Source organism: Anomaloglossus baeobatrachus, chromosome 4 (assembly GCF_048569485.1).
Source record: "Anomaloglossus baeobatrachus isolate aAnoBae1 chromosome 4, aAnoBae1.hap1, whole genome shotgun sequence".
NCBI classification, from domain to species: Eukaryota; Metazoa; Chordata; class Amphibia; order Anura; family Aromobatidae; genus Anomaloglossus; species Anomaloglossus baeobatrachus.
In genome coordinates this window covers 693,975,134-693,993,932 of record NC_134356.1, presented here as the reverse complement: position 1 = coordinate 693,993,932, position 18,799 = coordinate 693,975,134, and the positions used below count along the sequence as shown (strand labels likewise).

At 49.4% G+C, this 18,799-nt stretch overlaps 1 protein-coding gene across 1 annotated transcript in view; it reads right to left on the bottom strand.

Moving 5' to 3' along the window:
• LOC142302170 (uncharacterized) overlaps positions 1 to 18,799 on the bottom strand; it is a 143,543-nt gene that overhangs the window by 49,066 nt on the left and 75,678 nt on the right. Inside the window, exons 6-7 of the mRNA XM_075343253.1 lie at positions 7,497 to 7,805; positions 2,869 to 3,150 (exon numbers count right to left, since the gene is read on the bottom strand). Of these exons, the coding sequence (XP_075199368.1) occupies positions 2,869 to 3,150; positions 7,497 to 7,805 (591 nt within the window). The remainder of the gene's footprint in view (positions 1 to 2,868; positions 3,151 to 7,496; positions 7,806 to 18,799) is intronic.

Genomic DNA, 18,799 nt, shown 5'->3' with positions numbered 1-18,799 from the left:
TCACACATTCGTGCAAGCACCGACATTTTGCATGGACGAAACGAAGGAAAATGATCCTTCGTTTCTTACTGCTGTGCGGCCAGGGCAGGGCCGGATCCGAGTCGGAGGCACGGTGAGGTCAGACGTGGGTGAGCTGGATTTTCACACAAATTTTGCATGGACCTTTTTGAAGGTCAGTGCTCCATCTGTGTGCCTCTTATAGGGTCAAAATTATGCTTTCTGTGTGCTATCCATGAGACATCCAGATAACGCACGGACAGAATGAGCTGGTATACTTACCTATCTCCGGCGCTGCTTCCCCTTACGGGTCTGTGGTGAGTGCAGTGAATATGCAAGAAGCATAATGAGCGGAGTCTAGAAGAAATAGCAGAGGCAGAGACAGCAGAGCAGAGGTATGAAAATTCTTTATTTTGAAACACACGTGTTTTCTCTGGTACATGTCACACTGATGTCTCATGGATCTCATCAGTGTGCGGTCCATGTGACATCCATGGTGCCAGCAGAACATGGACATGTCACCATGTGGAGCACATGGACACGCATGTGCTCTACATGAACACATGTCCATGTGAAAACATGGATGTCTGCTCAAGCCGATTGATTTTAATGGTTCTGCATATGTCCATGTCTCTGGTACATGTGAAAATGGATGTCATTTGCTGTGCTCACCGCCCTCTGAACAGATCAGCTGACTGGCAGACGGGAGGACATCGCGAAGCTGCACAGTAGTGGCTAGTGAGTGTACCGTACTTATTCACTGCCTCCCGCGCTGATGATGATGTGCGGGGAGCAGTGAATACAGCCGCACATGAACACTCCAGGCTGTAGTTGCCAGGGGTGATCATGGCCGGCTGTTTACTATGCGGGCACCCCCCGTCCATCATCCCACCCACCTGTCAGTGCTGGCTTCAGCGCTGAGAGATGATGGGGGGAATGATGGGCGTGCATATGTAATGAGCGGGCCCACGTGGTCACGGCAGGCGCTGCTACAACCTGCTCATGCCGCCGATGACCCGCTCCACCGGAGCACCATCATTCCCGGCCGCAGCCCTATATTCAGACTATAAGACGCACCCCCCACTTTCCCCCAACAGTTGGAGGAAAAAAAGTGTGTTTTATGGTCTGAAAAATACGGTATACTGATTCACTGCCCCTCGCGCTGATGACGACATGTGGGGGGCAGTGAATACAGCCGCACATGATCACTCCAGGCTGTAGTTGCCAGGGGTGATCACGCGGCCGGCTGTTAATTATGCTCGCACCCCTCGCCCATCGTCCCGCCCACCTGTCAGCACTGGCTTCAGCGCTGAGGGTTGATGGGCGGGAGAATGAGCGTGCATATGAAATGAGTGGGCCCACGTGGTCACGGCAGGCGCTGCTACAGCCTGCTCATGCCACTGATGACCCGCTCCACTGCAGCACCCTCATTCTCCGCAGCCACATTCAGACTACATTTGGGGGAAAAAAGTGCGTCTTATAGTCCGAAAAATACGGTATCTATGCTGTACCATATGTTATGGCTGCCAGGAATTATGGGGAAACCCCCTGGCCATTTTTGAGGTCATATCATCATCCACTGGCTGATGGAGTGTTTTGCATTGTGTAAAATGTTAGCAGGCATTCTTTTCAATGCACACCAACAACTGCTCAAATGCACTAGATCCAGTAAATTTCCAAAAATTCAACATTTGATTTGCACTTATTAGATTTCCTCATCTTTAATCCTTAGGAATCAGTTTCACAAGTTTTCTAAAGCGCACTTTCCTTGGTTGATTCTAGACCTGATATTGATCATACTTGCAAGAATCTTGGGGTTTTTTTCCCCAAATAGGAGGACGTGGAATTTTTATCCCTAATGGAACATTCTGATGCTTATTACAAAAAGGAGCGGTGGTCAAATGCTCAAACTACTGCTCCATTAATTCTCGAAGAGACTGCTGGAAAAATGTGAATGAAGCATTCAGCAGCCTCGTAATGAATGAATATCGTATTGGTTGAGCACCAGCACAAACAATATAAAGCATTGTAACAGTGATGAATATTTCCCATTCTGCCATTCAGCATGGGTCTCATTGGTTAGACCCCATCAATTAGTAAGATAACAAGCTATCCAGTGTAGAGGTGATAATTGTGTTCACCAGACAGCTCCTTTAAGGCCGGGGCCACACGGGGACTAATGTGATCCTCGCATGACACTCGGCTTGTGCTGGCAGCATCATGCAAGTGTTATTGAGACTGAGGTCTGATCATGCGATCGGACCACAGCTGTGGGGGGCGGGCTGGCTCTGAGGAGGGGTTTACCGGCACTGAGGAGGGGCGGGCCGGCACTGAGGAGGGTGGGCCGGCACTGAGGAGGGGTAAGCAAGCTCTGAGGAGGGTGGGCTGGCACTGAGGAGGGGCGGGCCGGCGCAGAGGAGGAGAGGGAGGAATTTATCTCCCTCTCCTCCGTAGCCGGTTATTGCGATTCTCGACCTGCCCTCGCAGTACACCAGTGTACTGCGAGTGCAGTGCGATCTTTCTCTCGCCCCATACACTTGAATGGGTCCGAGACAAAGAGTCGCATGCTGCGATTGTTTTCTTGGTCCGATTAGGGCTGAGAAAATAATCGCTCGTGCGCTGACACACAGGCTAATATTGGTCCGAGTGGAATGCGATGTTTTATCGCACTCCACTCGGTCCGATTTTCATGCCACATGGCTTAGCCCTAATACTCCATGTTCTGTTGTATCAAACACTTCATACAGTTTTAGAATTCTTAAGAAAATCTAATAACTCTCTATTTTTACTATTTACAGAATGATTATTACAGAATTTATTTGGTGCACACTGAAGAGTATTAGGCACGTACAGTATAAAATTCCCACTTACTGGATTCTTCTAATTTTGATGATTTCTCCATTTTTTTCAGGTCATTAAAGACCCAGGGATTGTATTTATTGAACATTTGATAAACGTCCTCCTTTTCCTCTTCATCCCACTCCCTCATAACATCGTACAGAAGTCTCATCAGTTCCTTAGGATTCAGAATCTGCTCTATATATTCAAGTTCTCCTATCGTCAGCAGATCTTTATGGTACAGATTATATAAAGACACTGATTTTATTCTTTCAATCAGAAGCTCTTTATTTCTGTCTATAAAATGAACTCCAGCTGTAAAGAGAAGAAAACTATGATTACTGTGGTCAGAGGAAAGAAAGACAAAGGGAATACAGGGAATATACAAAAAGAGAAGAAAACAGGGATTACACGTGGAGAGAAGGAAAACAATGATTACACAAGAAAAAAACAAGAAGTAGATGGATGAGATTAATACCCTAGACTGTGTGCACACACTGACCTCAGCTCTATACTATAGCGGATGATATGTCAAAAAGGTACCATTACAAGTGAGGAGTGGGCCCTACCATGCTCGGGTGCTCAGTACTGGTAACTAGTGATGAGCGGGCACTACCATGCTCGGGTGCTCTCTACTCGTAACTAGTGATGAGCGGGCACTACCATGCTCGGGTGCTCAGTACTCGTAACTAGTGATGAGCGGGCACTACCATGCTCGGGTGCTCAGTACTCGTAGCTAGTGATGAGCGGGCACTACCATGCTAGAAACTAGTGAAGAGCAGGCACTACCATGCTCTGGTGCTCTGTACTCATAGCTAGTGATGAGCGGGCGCTACCATGCTGGTAACTAGTGATGAGCAGGCACTACCATGCTCGGGTGCTCAGTACTGGTAACTAGTGATGAGTGGGCACTACCATGCTCGGGTGCTTGGTACTCGTAACTAGCAATGAGCGGGCACTACCATGCTCCAGTGCTTAATACTGGTAACTAGTGATGAGCGGGCACTACCATGCTCAGGTGCTCTGTACTGGTAACTAGTGATGAGTGGGCACTACCATGCTCGGGTGCTCAGTACTCGTAACTAGTGATGAGCGGGCACTACCATGCTCGGGTGCTCAGTACTCGTAACTAGTGATGAGCGGGCACTACCATGCTCGGGTGCTCAGTACTCGTAGCTAGTGATGAGTGGGCACTACCATGCTAGAAACTAGTGAAGAGCAGGCACTACCATGCTCGGGTGCTCTGTACTCATAGCTAGTGATGAGCGGGCACTACCATGCTGGTAACTAGTGATGAGCGGGCACTACCATGCTCGGGTGCTCAGTACTGGTAACTAGTGATGAGCGGGCACTACCATGCTCGGGTGCTCAGTACTGGTAACTAGTGATGAGCGGGCACTACCATGCTCGGGTGCTCAATACTGGTAACTAGTGATGAGCGGCACTACCATGCTCGGGTGCTCAGTACTGGTAACTAGTGATGAGCGGGCACTACCATGCTTGGGTGCTCAGTACTGGTAAGTAGTGATGAGCGGGCACTACTATGCTCGGGTGCTCAGTACTCATAACTAGTGATGAGTGGGCACTACCATGCTCGGGTGCTTGGTACTCGTAACTAGCAATGAGCGGGCACTACCATGCTCCAGTGCTTAATACTGGTAACTAGTGATGAGCGGGCACTATCATGCTCGGCTGCTCAGTACTGGTAACTAGTGATGAGCGGGCACTACCATGCTCGGGTACTCAGTACTGGTAACTAGTGATGAGTGGGCACTACCATGCTCGGGTGCTCAGTACTGATAACTAGTGATGAGCGGGCACTACCATGCTCGGGTACTCAGTACTGGTAACTAGTGATGAGTGGGCACTACCATGCTCGGGTGCTCAGTACTGGTAACTAGTGATGAGCGGGCACTACCATGCTCGGGTGCTTGGTACTCGTAACTAGTGATGAGTGGGCACTACCATGCTCGGGTGCTCAGTATTGGTAACTAGTGATGAGCAGGCACTACCATGCTCGGGTGCTCAGTACTGGTAACTAGTGATGAGCAGGCACTACCATGCTCGGGTGCTCTCTACTCGTAACTAGTGATGAGCGGGCACTACCATGCTCGGGTGCTCAGTACTCGTAACTAGTGATGAGCGGGCGCTACCATGCTCGGGTGCTCAGTACTCGTAGCTAGTGATGAGCGGGCACTACCATGCTAGAAACTAGTGAAGAGCAGGCACTACCATGCTCTGGTGCTCTGTACTCATAGCTAGTGATGAGCGGGCGCTACCATGCTGGTAACTAGTGATGAGCAGGCACTACCATGCTCGGGTGCTCAGTACTGGTAACTAGTGATGAGTGGGCACTACCATGCTCGGGTGCTTGGTACTCGTAACTAGCAATGAGCGGGCACTACCATGCTCCAGTGCTTAATACTGGTAACTAGTGATGAGCGGGCACTACCATGCTCAGGTGCTCTGTACTGGTAACTAGTGATGAGTGGGCACTACCATGCTCGGGTGCTCAGTACTCGTAACTAGTGATGAGCGGGCACTACCATGCTCGGGTGCTCAGTACTCGTAACTAGTGATGAGCGGGCACTACCATGCTCGGGTGCTCAGTACTCGTAGCTAGTGATGAGTGGGCACTACCATGCTAGAAACTAGTGAAGAGCAGGCACTACCATGCTCGGGTGCTCTGTACTCATAGCTAGTGATGAGCGGGCACTACCATGCTGGTAACTAGTGATGAGCAGGCACTACCATGCTCGGGTGCTCAGTACTGGTAACTAGTGATGAGCGGGCACTACCATGCTCGGGTGCTCAGTACTGGTAACTAGTGATGAGCGGGCACTACCATGCTCGGGTGCTCAGTACTGGTAACTAGTGATGAGCGGGCACTACCATGCTCGGGTGCTCAATACTGGTAACTAGTGATGAGCGGCACTACCATGCTCGGGTGCTCAGTACTGGTAACTAGTGATGAGCGGGCACTACCATGCTTGGGTGCTCAGTACTGGTAAGTAGTGATGAGCGGGCACTACTATGCTCGGGTGCTCAGTACTCATAACTAGTGATGAGTGGGCACTACCATGCTCGGGTGCTTGGTACTCGTAACTAGCAATGAGCGGGCACTACCATGCTCCAGTGCTTAATACTGGTAACTAGTGATGAGCGGGCACTATCATGCTCGGCTGCTCAGTACTGGTAACTAGTGATGAGCGGGCACTACCATGCTCGGGTACTCAGTACTGGTAACTAGTGATGAGTGGGCACTACCATGCTCGGGTGCTCAGTACTGATAACTAGTGATGAGCGGGCACTACCATGCTCGGGTACTCAGTACTGGTAACTAGTGATGAGTGGGCACTACCATGCTCGGGTGCTCAGTACTGGTAACTAGTGATGAGCGGGCACTACCATGCTCGGGTGCTTGGTACTCGTAACTAGTGATGAGTGGGCACTACCATGCTCGGGTGCTCAGTACTGGTAACTAGTGATGAGCAGGCACTACCATGCTCGGGTGCTCAGTACTGGTAACTAGTGATGAGCAGGCACTACCATGCTCGGGTGCTCAGTACTGGTAACTAGTGATGAGTGGGCACTACCATGCTCAGGTGCTCAGTACTGGTAACTAGTGATGAGCGGGCACTACCAGGCTCGGGTGCTCAGTACTGGTAACTAGTTATGAGCAGGCACTACCATGCTCGGGTGCTCAGTATTCAGAACTAGTGATGAGCGCTGGTAAGGACAAGCCAATACAGTCTCTGCAGGTTCAAGGTGTCACACACAACTTCAGTTGCTAGCCCCGTATTACTGTTGCTGTGATGGGCTCCAGCAGATCCCGGATTCATGGTAGGTCAAAACTGGTGCAGTGCTCTGTGGACCCTTCCTTGCTGCGCTTTGTAGTGTGGGTCCCTGTGGCTTGAAGCACTTAGAGCCCCTTCCGTACTAGGTGAAGTACTGTTCCATATGCCAGTAGCACGGATCCCCTTGAGCCTGACCATGATCGAGGCCCCAGAATGCAAGGTGCTACTTGGCTCTGGAAACTTGTGTGGTTGGAGAGGCATAAAACCTCTCCGTCTGGCAGAGTCTGATGGTGCAACTTGGAATTACACCACCCTAGGGTGCTGCACCCTGAAGTGCGCTGGTCCAAGGGGAGCTGGCAAGGTATCCTCCACAGCGACCGTTAAACTCCTATGTCCGACAGGAGCTACCGGGAAACATGTCCGCTATCTATCTCTCCTGCTTGAGAACTCCCTTATTGCTATGTGTGACTCCTAACTCCCCCTGGTGGCTGTTCCTCCCCTCACCCAGATCCTAAGCTAGTGAATTGGGGCCCCTGTTGTGATGGCATCCTGTAAATGCTGCACTGTAGGAAACCCCTTCGGTACCCGACCATAGCCCAGTCCCCAAGGAGGAACCCAAGTATGTATGCGGCTGTGTATGGTGAAACCGGCACCGACCTCCCTTGGATCCATGATCGGTACTACTCCTCAGTTGGAGTGCAGTACCCTGTGGTGACCAGAGCCTCAGGGGTGCCACATAAACATTCCGAGAAGCGTCCCGTAGTTTTTACACAACCACGGCCACCACTGGAGACCATCAATACTATATAATTATAAATGAAATAATAATATATCTGATATGATATATCTCTGTCGGAGTTATACCTCTTGGATTGTAGCTGGTTGTAGATTCTGAAAATTTTGGTTCCTTATCAGATTCTTCCAAGTTATTGATGACAGTGTAGTTGGATCTCCAGAGGGAAATGTAGAATTGATCCTTTACGGTGTCAGTCTGAATCCTGAATATATAACTTAAAAGCTTCATCTTTTCTTCGGGCCAGGTCCTTGATTGCACATTTGTGCACTCTGCCCAGGTCAGCAGCTTCTTAGAATGTAGATCTTGTAAAACAGAATCCACTTCTGTTATGTTATCAATCAGATGATATCTGTGTCTGTCCACAAAGTGATCGTCACCTGCAGAGAGAATGGGACAATCGTCATAACAAGCCATATTATAAAGTAATGATCTGCAATGCATGGAACACGTGGGAGACATTTCAACTCTACTGAACGGGAATTATCACGTGCACAATCTACACCTAGAAAACTGTGTAAACTAGATGAGAGGGAAATCCAGGACCACAGAATGTTAGTCCCTTATCACCATTCCAATTTTTACTTTGTTTTTCCTCCCCTTCCTACAAAAGCTTTAACTTTTTATTTTTTCACATCAATATAGTCAATTTTTTTAGTGGAAAAGTTACGTTTTGAATGACACCATATTTTTTTTCCTATTTTTCAATACCTTTCATACTAAAATCAAAATGTGAGACAGGGATCCTTCTCTAATCCCAAAAGCAGGGTCCAAATAGTTGAAAATGCAATTTGAGGCCAAATAAGATTCTACTGTGTATTAGACCAGCAATGAAGCTTTCGAATTCTTGAACATTTTAATACCCACTTTCACTAGTCATTAATGAAGGGCGAGCGTGCTTGTCACTGCTTAATGCTCGATCATGTTTCAGGGTACTTGCGTATCCAAGTACTGTGGTTGCTTGGATGTGTCGGTCATGAAAAATCAAACACAAAGCTCCTTTTAGTGAGTGATGCAAGGCAGCACCCCAGGGAGAGCAATTTGCAGTCTGTGCATGGCTCTCACTGGGGGTAAAAACGTTTTCAGATGAAGTGTGTCCTAAAAAAAACTGTTCTAATCATTCAGTGAAGCAATCCTGTGCAAAGTGTTTGATATTTCAAGAACGATACATGCGAGCACCTGCGATACTCTGCCGAGCATCATGAGTACCCCGAGCACCCTGATTCTTGATCAATTATCAAACAGTGCAGAGCTCGTTCGTCCATCACAAATGATGTGTAAATGTGCTCGGATACTGGGGAGTTTCAAGAAAAATGCTGTTTCGAAATGATTTCCATTATGCTTTTTATTCTAGTCCAGCCCATTTGAGTGTCTTATCTGCTCCATTTGAGTAACAAGCAATAGAGCATTTTAGTGCTCACTCATCACTACTAATCATTGGTTATGAGTAGAGATGGGCGATCCCCCAAAGGTCGAGATCAGGGAGACTCACCCGATCATTTTGTAAAGATCGAGATCGGGATTGAGATAACACGATCTTGCATCTGATTACCGATCGTGGACTTTACGGTTAAGGGATGGGGAGGGAGGGGGCTGTAAAAAAAAGAATATAGTTAATAATAAACATTGTCATTGTACTTACCTTCCTCTTCTGCTTTCAAATCCATTTATCGCTTAGCCGCCCGGTAACCAAAGCTGACTAAAAGACTGTAACATCTTGTCCCTCCCCCGCCTGTGCTTATGGTGTAATAGTCTGTCCCTCCTTTGTACTGCTTCTGCTGGGAGATTGTTTGTTCTTCTCAGCATGGGACTTCTCCAACCACAACTTGGTAAACAGAACAGAGCCAGGAGTCTAAAGTCCATTCATGTATCAAATGACCAGGGGGAGGTGTGCCCACCTAAGGGGCTGATCCCAGGAGAGAAGAACAATGAGACCCATGTTAGTTCAGCCCATGTTAGTTCAGTTAGTTGGATCTCGGCTGGAGAAGGACTAGGATCTATTGCTGAGGCTGGATCCTAGGGCCTGTGTATGGACTGTCACAGATTGGAGATCAGTGGTCACGTGGGATTGTGGTTTATTGTTCACCCTGTTGGACTCAAGGAACTCATATAAGGACCATTGCCATATTTTCCCTGGCATCGGAATACCAGGCGGTGCCCCTGGATCTTTTGTTGTGGACTCTTTGCAGACTTTAAGGATTTATATTAATGTTTGGTGCTTTATCTTTGTGGTTCTAATAAAGCCCTTTGGATTGTTCCTTGGCCTGGCGTCCCTCACTGCTCTGTCGCATACCCCGTCACAAACTGATTGGCAGCGGTGGGATCAGATCTCAAGAAATGGAGGACAACGGCCCATCAACCTCTGAAACCAGAAGCTCAGGATACAGGAACTGGACTATGTCGAACCTCAAAATAAAGGCCCGTGAATTAGTAGTTGGCTGCAAAGGACTCTCCAAGGAGCAACTAATTGAGGCTTTGGAAGGAGCTTGCCTGCAAGATGGCACCGGGGAAGGATTTCCACAGCAAGGGGAGGAAAGATGGGAGCTGGAGGTAAATACCAAAAAAAGTCAATTGGTTGTGTGGTATGAGGAGGAGATGGCACTGCTGGGAGATGAGGCCACCATAGAAGATAAGAGGGAGGCTCTTCGTGGAGCTAAGGAGAGGGCATTGCTGGAGAGACAGCTTGCTGTGGAAGCAGCTAGAAGCTCCAGACATAAAATACAAAAAAACAGTTTGCACTCTGATAATGCTAAAGTATGGAAACCATGAATATGTGAACATGGACCTGCATTACTGCTAAGGAAAATCTAAGAAAAATGAGATATTTAGCATATATAAATGGCCATTTGTATATCTGCCCAGTTGCCCCTTCACGGCATATCTCGTAACTGGGTCCCTGACGCTATGCTGAAGCCTCTCTCTAGGTTAAAAACCTCCTGTGTATGGGCAAGTAGGAACCTGCTATATAGGATAAGATTACCTGTGGCAACTGGGGGAAGGGTGCACGGTCAGAAGGTATGACCCTCTTCATATAGACAAAAAAGACTGACTGCAATCCTCAACTGATTGTTGAGGAGTGCAGTCAGTCTTTTTTGTCTATATGAAGAAGCTCCAGACAGACTGTACCCACAGCACCAACTATGAGGGAATTCTCCAGAGTGTCCCGCAAGGACTTTAAGAAATTTAATGAAGTTGCAAGCGACATTGAGGGCTTCTCCCAGGACTTTGAGCATCAGTGCCGATTAATGGAAGTCCCAGAAAGAGAGCGAGTCAGACACTTGGTGGGCCTCTTGGAGGGTGAAGCTGCCGACGACTATAGAGCTATGAACCCTCACTGGAATTGTGAGTATGGGGAGATAAAACAGACCATTCTGGAACATTATGCCGTGACCCAAGATACTTATAGGACTCAGTTCCGTACATTAGCCTGTGATGGGGAAGTGTCTTTCAAGATATATGCCCACAGACTGAAACAAGTATACCATCGCTGGCTGGAGGGAGAGGGGGCCTTAACTTGGGAGACCTTCCTCCAGGTAATCCTGAAAGAGCAATTCTATGCCAGGTGCCCTGCGGAAATCAGAGAATGGGTGCGTGAGAGAAAGCAGTCAACTGTGGAACAAGCTGCCACTCTAGCTGATAAGCTTCTCACCATCAAACCTCAGTGGAAGAAGCTGCTAGCAGAGGGAACAGAAATGACCAGCTCCCCAACACCAGAGGTTTATTGTCCTTCAGTGCCCAATGTTCCTCAACCTCCTAGATCACCACCTCATGTGGATACCCGTGTGTATGTGCCTCCAGTTGTTTCTACCACATTTTCTGGAATGCAACGAGGAGAGAAAGTAGAAGAGCGAAGATGTTATAGCTGTGGGCATCCCGGGCATCTGCGGGCCACATGCCCATCTATCCTGTGGAGTCATCCGCAAAACGACAACCACCTCCAGCACCTGCACCTCACTAACACTCACCGAGTTCTCCTACCTACTTCTCCAGAAGGCAAACTGGAAGGAGTGAGACACAGCGCAGATGTTATCAATGTGGGCAGCCTGGTCATCTGCAAGCTCACTGTCCAGGTGTTCAGAGGAAGAAAAGCTGCAGACCACCTTTGCCTGTCCATTATTTACAGACACCCTCAGCAGGAAAAGAGCTGGATTCAGGCCCTGATGATTTGCCAAGTGACTCTGTTATGTTGACTTCCCTACCAGGAGTCTATGGGGTGCGAGCCACAGCCGCCCGTTCTTATGATCTTCAGCATAAACATCTACAGGAGGTCGTGCTGGATGGCCAAAAAGTTGTTGGCTTTTGTGACACTGGGGCTTTTCTCACCATAGCAGATCCCCGAGTAATTCAACCAGAAGCAATTCAAAAGGGACCAGGAATTGCCATTGAATTGGCTGGGGGTACTCAGAGATATATTCTAAGAGCAAGTATGATCCTGGATTATGGCTTTGGGGCAAAACAATGCATAATCGGTGTGATGAGCGGCCTTCCTGCAGACATTCTCCTAGGCAAGGATGTGGGAGATATACAATGCCGATTTGTGGGTGCAGGAAGCAGTGTTTAAGTGAAGGAGGATACAAACTGGAGCCAACACCCAAAATGCAGACGGATTGTCCAGGCAGGAGAAGCCCTGAGTCAGGTCCACCATGTTTACGTGTACTTGACAAGCAACCTGTTGAGGTCACTAGTCCGTACACAAATTGAGAGGGGAAGGGATTGTAACAGCGTGTCCCTCCCCCGCCTGTGCTCATGGTGTAATAGTCTGTCCCTCCTTTGTACTACTTCTGCTGGGAGATTGTTTGTTCTTCTCAGCATGGGACTTCTCCAACCACAAGCTTGGTAAGCAGAACAGAGCCAGGAGTCTAAAGTCCATTCACGTATCAAATGTCTAGGGGTAGGTGTGCCCACCTAAGGGGCTGATCGCAGGAGAGAAGAACAATGAGACCCATGTTAGTTCAGTTAGTTGGATCTTGGCTGGAGAAGGACTAGGATCTATTACTGAGGACCATTGCCATATTTTCCCTGGCACCGGAATACCAGGCGGTGCCCCTGGATCTTTTGTTTTGTTGTGGACTCCTTGCAGACTTTAAGGATTTATATTTATGTTTGGTGCTTTATCTTTGTGGTTCCAATAAAGCCCTTTGGATTGTTCCTTGGCCTGGCGTCCCGCACTGCTCTGTCGCATACCCCGTCACAAAGACCTTTCGTGACGTCATACCATGTGATCAGTCACGTGTGAATTTTGTATGTCAGCATGCTCGCCAGTACTCGGTGCTCGCCTGAGCATCTCAGTATGGCAAGATGCTCGGGCACATTCTTGGATCTCCCTTCCTGCATGTTGGAGCTCTTTACAGAGTCAGCCCACATGCAGGGATTGGCTGCCACACACTAATGCCACAGCTGGTAAATAGCGGCGCCGGGAATCAGGTGATCAGAGATCACCATTGCTATATGCGTGTGTCTGAGTATTTATTTCAAATAAAGTATTTTTCCTCTGTGTGGTGTCTTTTGTTTAACCCTTTACTGGAGATTGTTAATGGCCGGGTGAAACTTGGCCTGACATTAAGAATCTCAGGCTTAATGCCAGCTGGTAAAACAAACCCAGTGTACCACCCGGCACCAGGGCCACTGGAAGAGTTGGATACAGCACCAGAATGGTGCTTCTCTGAAGGCGCCATTTTCTGGGGCGGTTGCGGACTGCAATTCGCAGCAGGGGGCCCAGAAAGTTTGGACCACCCTGCGCTGCGGATTCCAATCCCCAGCTGCCTAGTTGTACCTGGCTGGATACAAAAAATGGGTGAAGCCCACGTCATTCATTTTCTAATTATTTCATGAAATAATTCTAAAAAGTTCTTCCCTATTTTTTGGTTCCCTACTGCAAATTGCAGTCTGCAGCCACTCCAGAAAATGGCGCCTTCATAGAAGCACCATCTTCTGCATGCTGTACCTGAATAGCATACAAAAATATGGAGAAGCCCACGCAATTTTTTTATTAGATTTTTGGGAAAAAAATTTAAAAAAAGGCTTTCTTGGATTTTCATTGCCAGTGAAGGTAACATCAAGCAGTTGGGGTTAGAAGCCAGTAGCTGCTTGGATTACCCTTAGCAATAGAAAATGCAGCGGGAACCAACGCATTTTTTGTTTCATTAATTTTTTTAAATAACTAAAAAAAAATATGTATGTTGTTTGCAGCCCGTAGCCGTCTGTTTTATGTGCACTGAGAACCAAAAATACCGCGGAGCACTACGTCACTTTTTAAAATTATTTATTTATTTTTATACATTTATATATTGTGTGTGTGTATATATACAGGAAAGCTGGTTATCGGGCTCTTGTACTCGATCACTATGTGATCGGTATGATCACCGATCTTTACAGTTCGGGATCGCCCATCTCTCGTTTTAAGCAAGCACTAAACTACTTGAGTGCTTGGTACTAGATGATCGACTCAAGTATCAAGAAAAATGGATTTAAATTGGGAACTAGAGCATTTTTTTGGAAGCCTTTAGCAGATTCTCTCTGCTGTATAGATATAGCTCTGGCAAAAGTTAAGAAATCACTGTAAAATTTTCAGTTTTTCTGATTTTTCTCTTTATATTGTTGAGTAAAATGTAAATTGTTCTTTTATTCTATAAACTACTTAGAACATGTCTCCGAATTTCCAAGCAATAAACTTTGTATTTATTTTCTGAAGATGCTAGTTTATAGAATAAAAAAGCAATATACATTTTACTCAAAAATATACCTACAAAGTGAAAAATCTGAAAAACTGAAAATTTTGCAGTCGTCTATTAATTTTGGCCAGAGCTGTGTCTGTGTACAGTATACACACACAATATATAGTTGTATAAAAAAAATAAATAACGTAGCGCTCCAAAGTATTTTTGATTCTCTGCACAGGTAAAGCAGACGGCTACGGGCTCCCACCCCCCATCTTCCTGGTTTTTAAAAAAATAACTAAAAAAAAAATGTGTGGGCTGCCGCCATATTTTAATTGTTAGTCAGGTAAAGCCAGGCAGCTGGGGGCTATGATTCTCGGCGGCCCCCAACTGCCCCTGGAATTGGCGGATTGTTTCTTAGTGCCATTTCCAGGTGCTTTACCCGGCTCGTCGAGCAGCCCTGGTGGCGCTGGCACACTGGGTAATAAAGGGGTTATTAACATCTTTATATTCTCAGATGGTACTAAGCCCGAAATTCATGGTGTCAAGCCAGATTAGACATAGCCACCATGAATTTCTAGGAAACAGTAAAAAAAAAAAACACAACACAGAGAATTTTTTTATTAGAAACAAAAAAAACATTTAGAGACTCCATCTTTATTATAAAAAAACTCCTTAGTCTGACATAATCCACAGGGAGAGCAGTGTCAACTTTGCTTCATCACTGTGCACACAGACACAGGCTATTCATAGTGAGAAGCAGAGAACCATGTCAGCTCTGCTTCATTGCTTTGTACAGAGCGATGTAGCAGAGCTGACAGTGAGGGGATGATTGCACTTACGTGTCGCATTGCATCACCCTTCACCTGACGCTCTCAGGACAGGAGCGTTTCAGCTGCATGGAAATACATGCAGCTGACCCGCTGCTGTCGGAAGAATGTGCGCCGTGATGCGATGCGACACTCGCACAGTGACAATCAAAGATCAGTTACCGTCCAGGATCTTTGATGACATCATAGTTATGTGTACCGCCCATCTCTCAGCAGCCGAGCTGCTTGGATCCGGTCCTTCTGTGGGTGGCTCGAGGGTCTCCGGACCAGGGGGTCTCGCGGTCACTTCAAATGAAAAGGGGGGTGATGGGATGGTGAATGTAGGACGAATATGTACGGGCTGGGCCGTACGGAGTTTGTGACGCCACCCCCGGTATGTGGTGAGGTTGGACACCACCGCTGCATTTACGGGGCACCAGGGGACATGTCATGCAGTGAGTTGTTAACCCCTCCGTGGCCAGGGATAGTGGCCCCGGGACCCGTTGGGGAGGTTTGGTGCAGGGAGATGGGCGGCTGCTGGGTGCTGGTGTGGCGCCCCTGACCTGGTCAGGCACCACTGAGTACTGCACCCATGCTGGGGACAGTACAATACAGGTAATCCAGAAGGCTGACAGGGGTGTGGAACACAGGCGCATAGTGATCAGGTCTCACACATGTACCCATGAGAGGACCCCTGGGGATCCCAGGAGGGGGCAAAGCCTATACCTCCACTGGAATAGTGGCAGGGGGTTAAAAAAAGCCTCCATCTCCTCTCAAGGGGTGTGGTGGAGAGTCTGGTTGCTAGGTGGCGTAGGCAAGAACAGGAGAGGAGGAGCAGTGAGTCAGTTAGAGCAGAGAACTCCAGAGGGCTCAGTGAGGAGCAGACCTGTGGGGCTGCTGCTGTCTAACAGCGCCCGCGCAGTGGCTACAGACGGGGGAGAACGGTCAACTAGGAGTGCTGCCTGAAAGCCAGCTTCAGCTAGAGAGTGCACGGAGTGGGAAGTAAGGAGACTTCTAGAGAGCACCAGGCCCAACCGGGCGGCAGATCCCGAAGCGAGGATAGATTCACCTTTCCCTGCTAAACCTGCCGGTGTGGGGCTCTTACAGCCCACACCACAACAACCAAAAGCCGCAGCCACGTAACCGCAAGTAGGGCCCATAGGTCACAGGAGGCAAGAGGCTGGAGTGGCCTGGCCCGGGGAACAAGCACACGGCAAAACAAGAAGGGGAGAGAGGCTTGGAGCATCTTCCCTGGGTGACCCCCATAGGGACTCAAAGTCGGGGTCACCCCAAACCACCAAGGGCTAAGGAAGGCGAGTTTGTAGTCACCCTCATACAGTCAGCCGGAAGGATACCTGGTTCCCACCTGGTTCATCCCAGCTACGCCCGGGTTACTCACCCTGCCACCTGAAGTGAGTAAAAACCCTGAAAGACACTCTGCCTGTGTGTGGTCATTCTGCGACTTGTGGTACTACAGCTTTACAAAGGGCCCTGGGGCTTGCCTCACTCTCAGGAGGCTACTACACCCGACTGCACCCACCATCAGCCCCAGGCGTCCTCTAACCTGCAGTGGCGGTCCCCTCTGACCGCAAATACTGAGAGTGGCGTCACGATCAAACACTGAAGATTCCCTACCTGTGACCAGATCCAGCTACGTGGAGTCCCTGAAGGTATGCACCGATACAACACCTGTGGGGTTTCACATCTGGCGTCACGAACAGGATAAGGACTAGACCTGTCCAGACAGGTGACCATGTGCCTAGGCGGTCCGCTTGAAAAATTGGAAGCGCCGCCATATTGCCACCATGAAAAGCGCGCTGAAAAACAACAGCAGCCCGCGCTGGAAGAAGTTACCGCCCACGAAGAGGTGTGGCTACCCAGAGATCCCCTGCAGAGTTCTGACCTTGCCAGCTATGAGAGTGGAAGCGTCGAGAGACGGCGGGAAGGAAAGGAAGCCACAAGCCTGCTGCTGGGAGAGGAGCTGCTGAAAGAGGCAGAGCAGAAACTGGACAGCTTGTTACAGGAGGCAGCGAAGAGTCCACTGCTGGGAGACCGTGCAGAAGACGGCGCAGAAGAAATGGCGTCTGACCGCAGGAACCCAGAACCAGGCTCCGCTGCCTGGTGGTATCGAGAGCTGGCCCAGTTTTGCAACCGGCTGGAGACCCGGGTCGTGGAGCAGATTCGGGAGGAACGGATGGAACTGCAGGAGCTGACCGCGGCGGTTCGGGCCTATGAAGGGAGAGCTGCGCGCCGGGTGTCAGGCGGGACGGCGACGACGCAGACCCCAGTGCTACCAACAACGGGTGAGTCGAATGATGCCCCGGCCCGCGCAAGTGCCCCGACCCCTGCTGCCACGTCCGCGGTCCCTGAAGAGGCGTCCGGTGCGGCGACGCTGAAGCAGGCCGCAGCCACGCCAGGTGCGGCCCTCCAAGCCCCAGCGGCTGCAGCGATGCCCTGCTCGGCCCACCAAGACCCAGTCCCTGCAGCGATGCCCTGCCCGGCCCGCCAGGACCAGGCCGCCGCCATCCTGGGCGCGGCCCGCCAAGACCAGGCCGCCGCCATACAGGGCGCGGCCCGCCAAGCCCAGACTGCTGCAGCGACGTCCAGCCCAGCCTGCACAGAGCCCCCTGCAACAGCGACACTGATCCAGGCCGCCGCCATGCCAGGCGCGGCCCGCCAAGACCAGGCCGCCGCCATACAGGGCGCGGCCCGCCAAGACCAGGCCGCCGCCATGCCAGGCGCGGCCCGCCAAGAAAAGACTACCTCATCATTTACCCCGGCCTGTAAGGCCAGAGCAGACACCGCTCCCCGGTCCACAGAGGTCCCTGATAGGCAGCCCACGGTGGGTGAAGACCCTGCATATTGGCAGATGAAGGCTGACCTGGAGGCCAAATTTCCACAATGGTTGGTGAGCCAATACATACCCCCTCCGCATACCCCAAAGAGTCTCCTGCTAACTCCTGCAGCAGCTACACCAAGGAGTCCCTCACCTGGGCCGGCTGAAGAGCATCCATCCCCGGCACTGCCACAGCTGGAGTGCCAGGAAGAACTAAGGGGGAGAGGAGGCCAGGAAGCAGAAGGGTTGACTCCGACTCCAGTGCCACCAGTAGCAGTTGTGTATTCAGAGCCGGAAATGCTGCCATACTCCCGCTGGGACGAGGAGGACCTGACCCCCTCTGCAGAAGAAGAGCCGCCTGAGAGCTTCACCTGGGAACCCACAGGCATGGATCCAGCCCGCAAGACACGGCGCAGAAGAACACAGTTTGCTCCAGCACCACAGTCTCCTGAACAGAGAGCAGTCACCGCCAGAGACCTAAAGGAGAAGCGTTTGTTGAGAGAGTCCAAAGCCCAGGCTAGAGGACCCCTGTGTTATGGCGTAGTGGAAGACTTTAATCTGAAAAGCGGCTATGGATTCATTGTAGCACCAGGAATAAAAGAAGGGATATTCGTAAACCGCAGAGATGTGAACGCTCATCTGCCAAGAGGACACCCTTGCAGAAATCTAAAGATGGGAGATTCCGTTCAGTTCACCCTGCATCAAGGCGAAAGAGGATTGTATGCTTTGGGCGTAACGCTATGTCCCAACAAACCTTACAGCCATCCCCTGCAACAAGAAAGACAAGAAAGACAAGAAAGACAAGAAAGACAAGAAAGACAAGATAGAGATAAAGAACCAGATGTAGAAACAGATGAAGACCAAGAACGGAAAGATAAAGATCCTACAGATGAAGACAGAGACAAAGAGCAGGAAAGTCACAGGTGCCAGTGCCCAACGTGCCCTCGCCCTAGTGAAAAAGAGGAGTAAAGTAAAGTACAGAAAAGAAGTACAGAAGTTAAAGTTTGAAAAGTTTTGTTTGCAACGTTTAAGAAATGCGCCCACAAAAACTATTGTGAGAAATAAACTTTAAG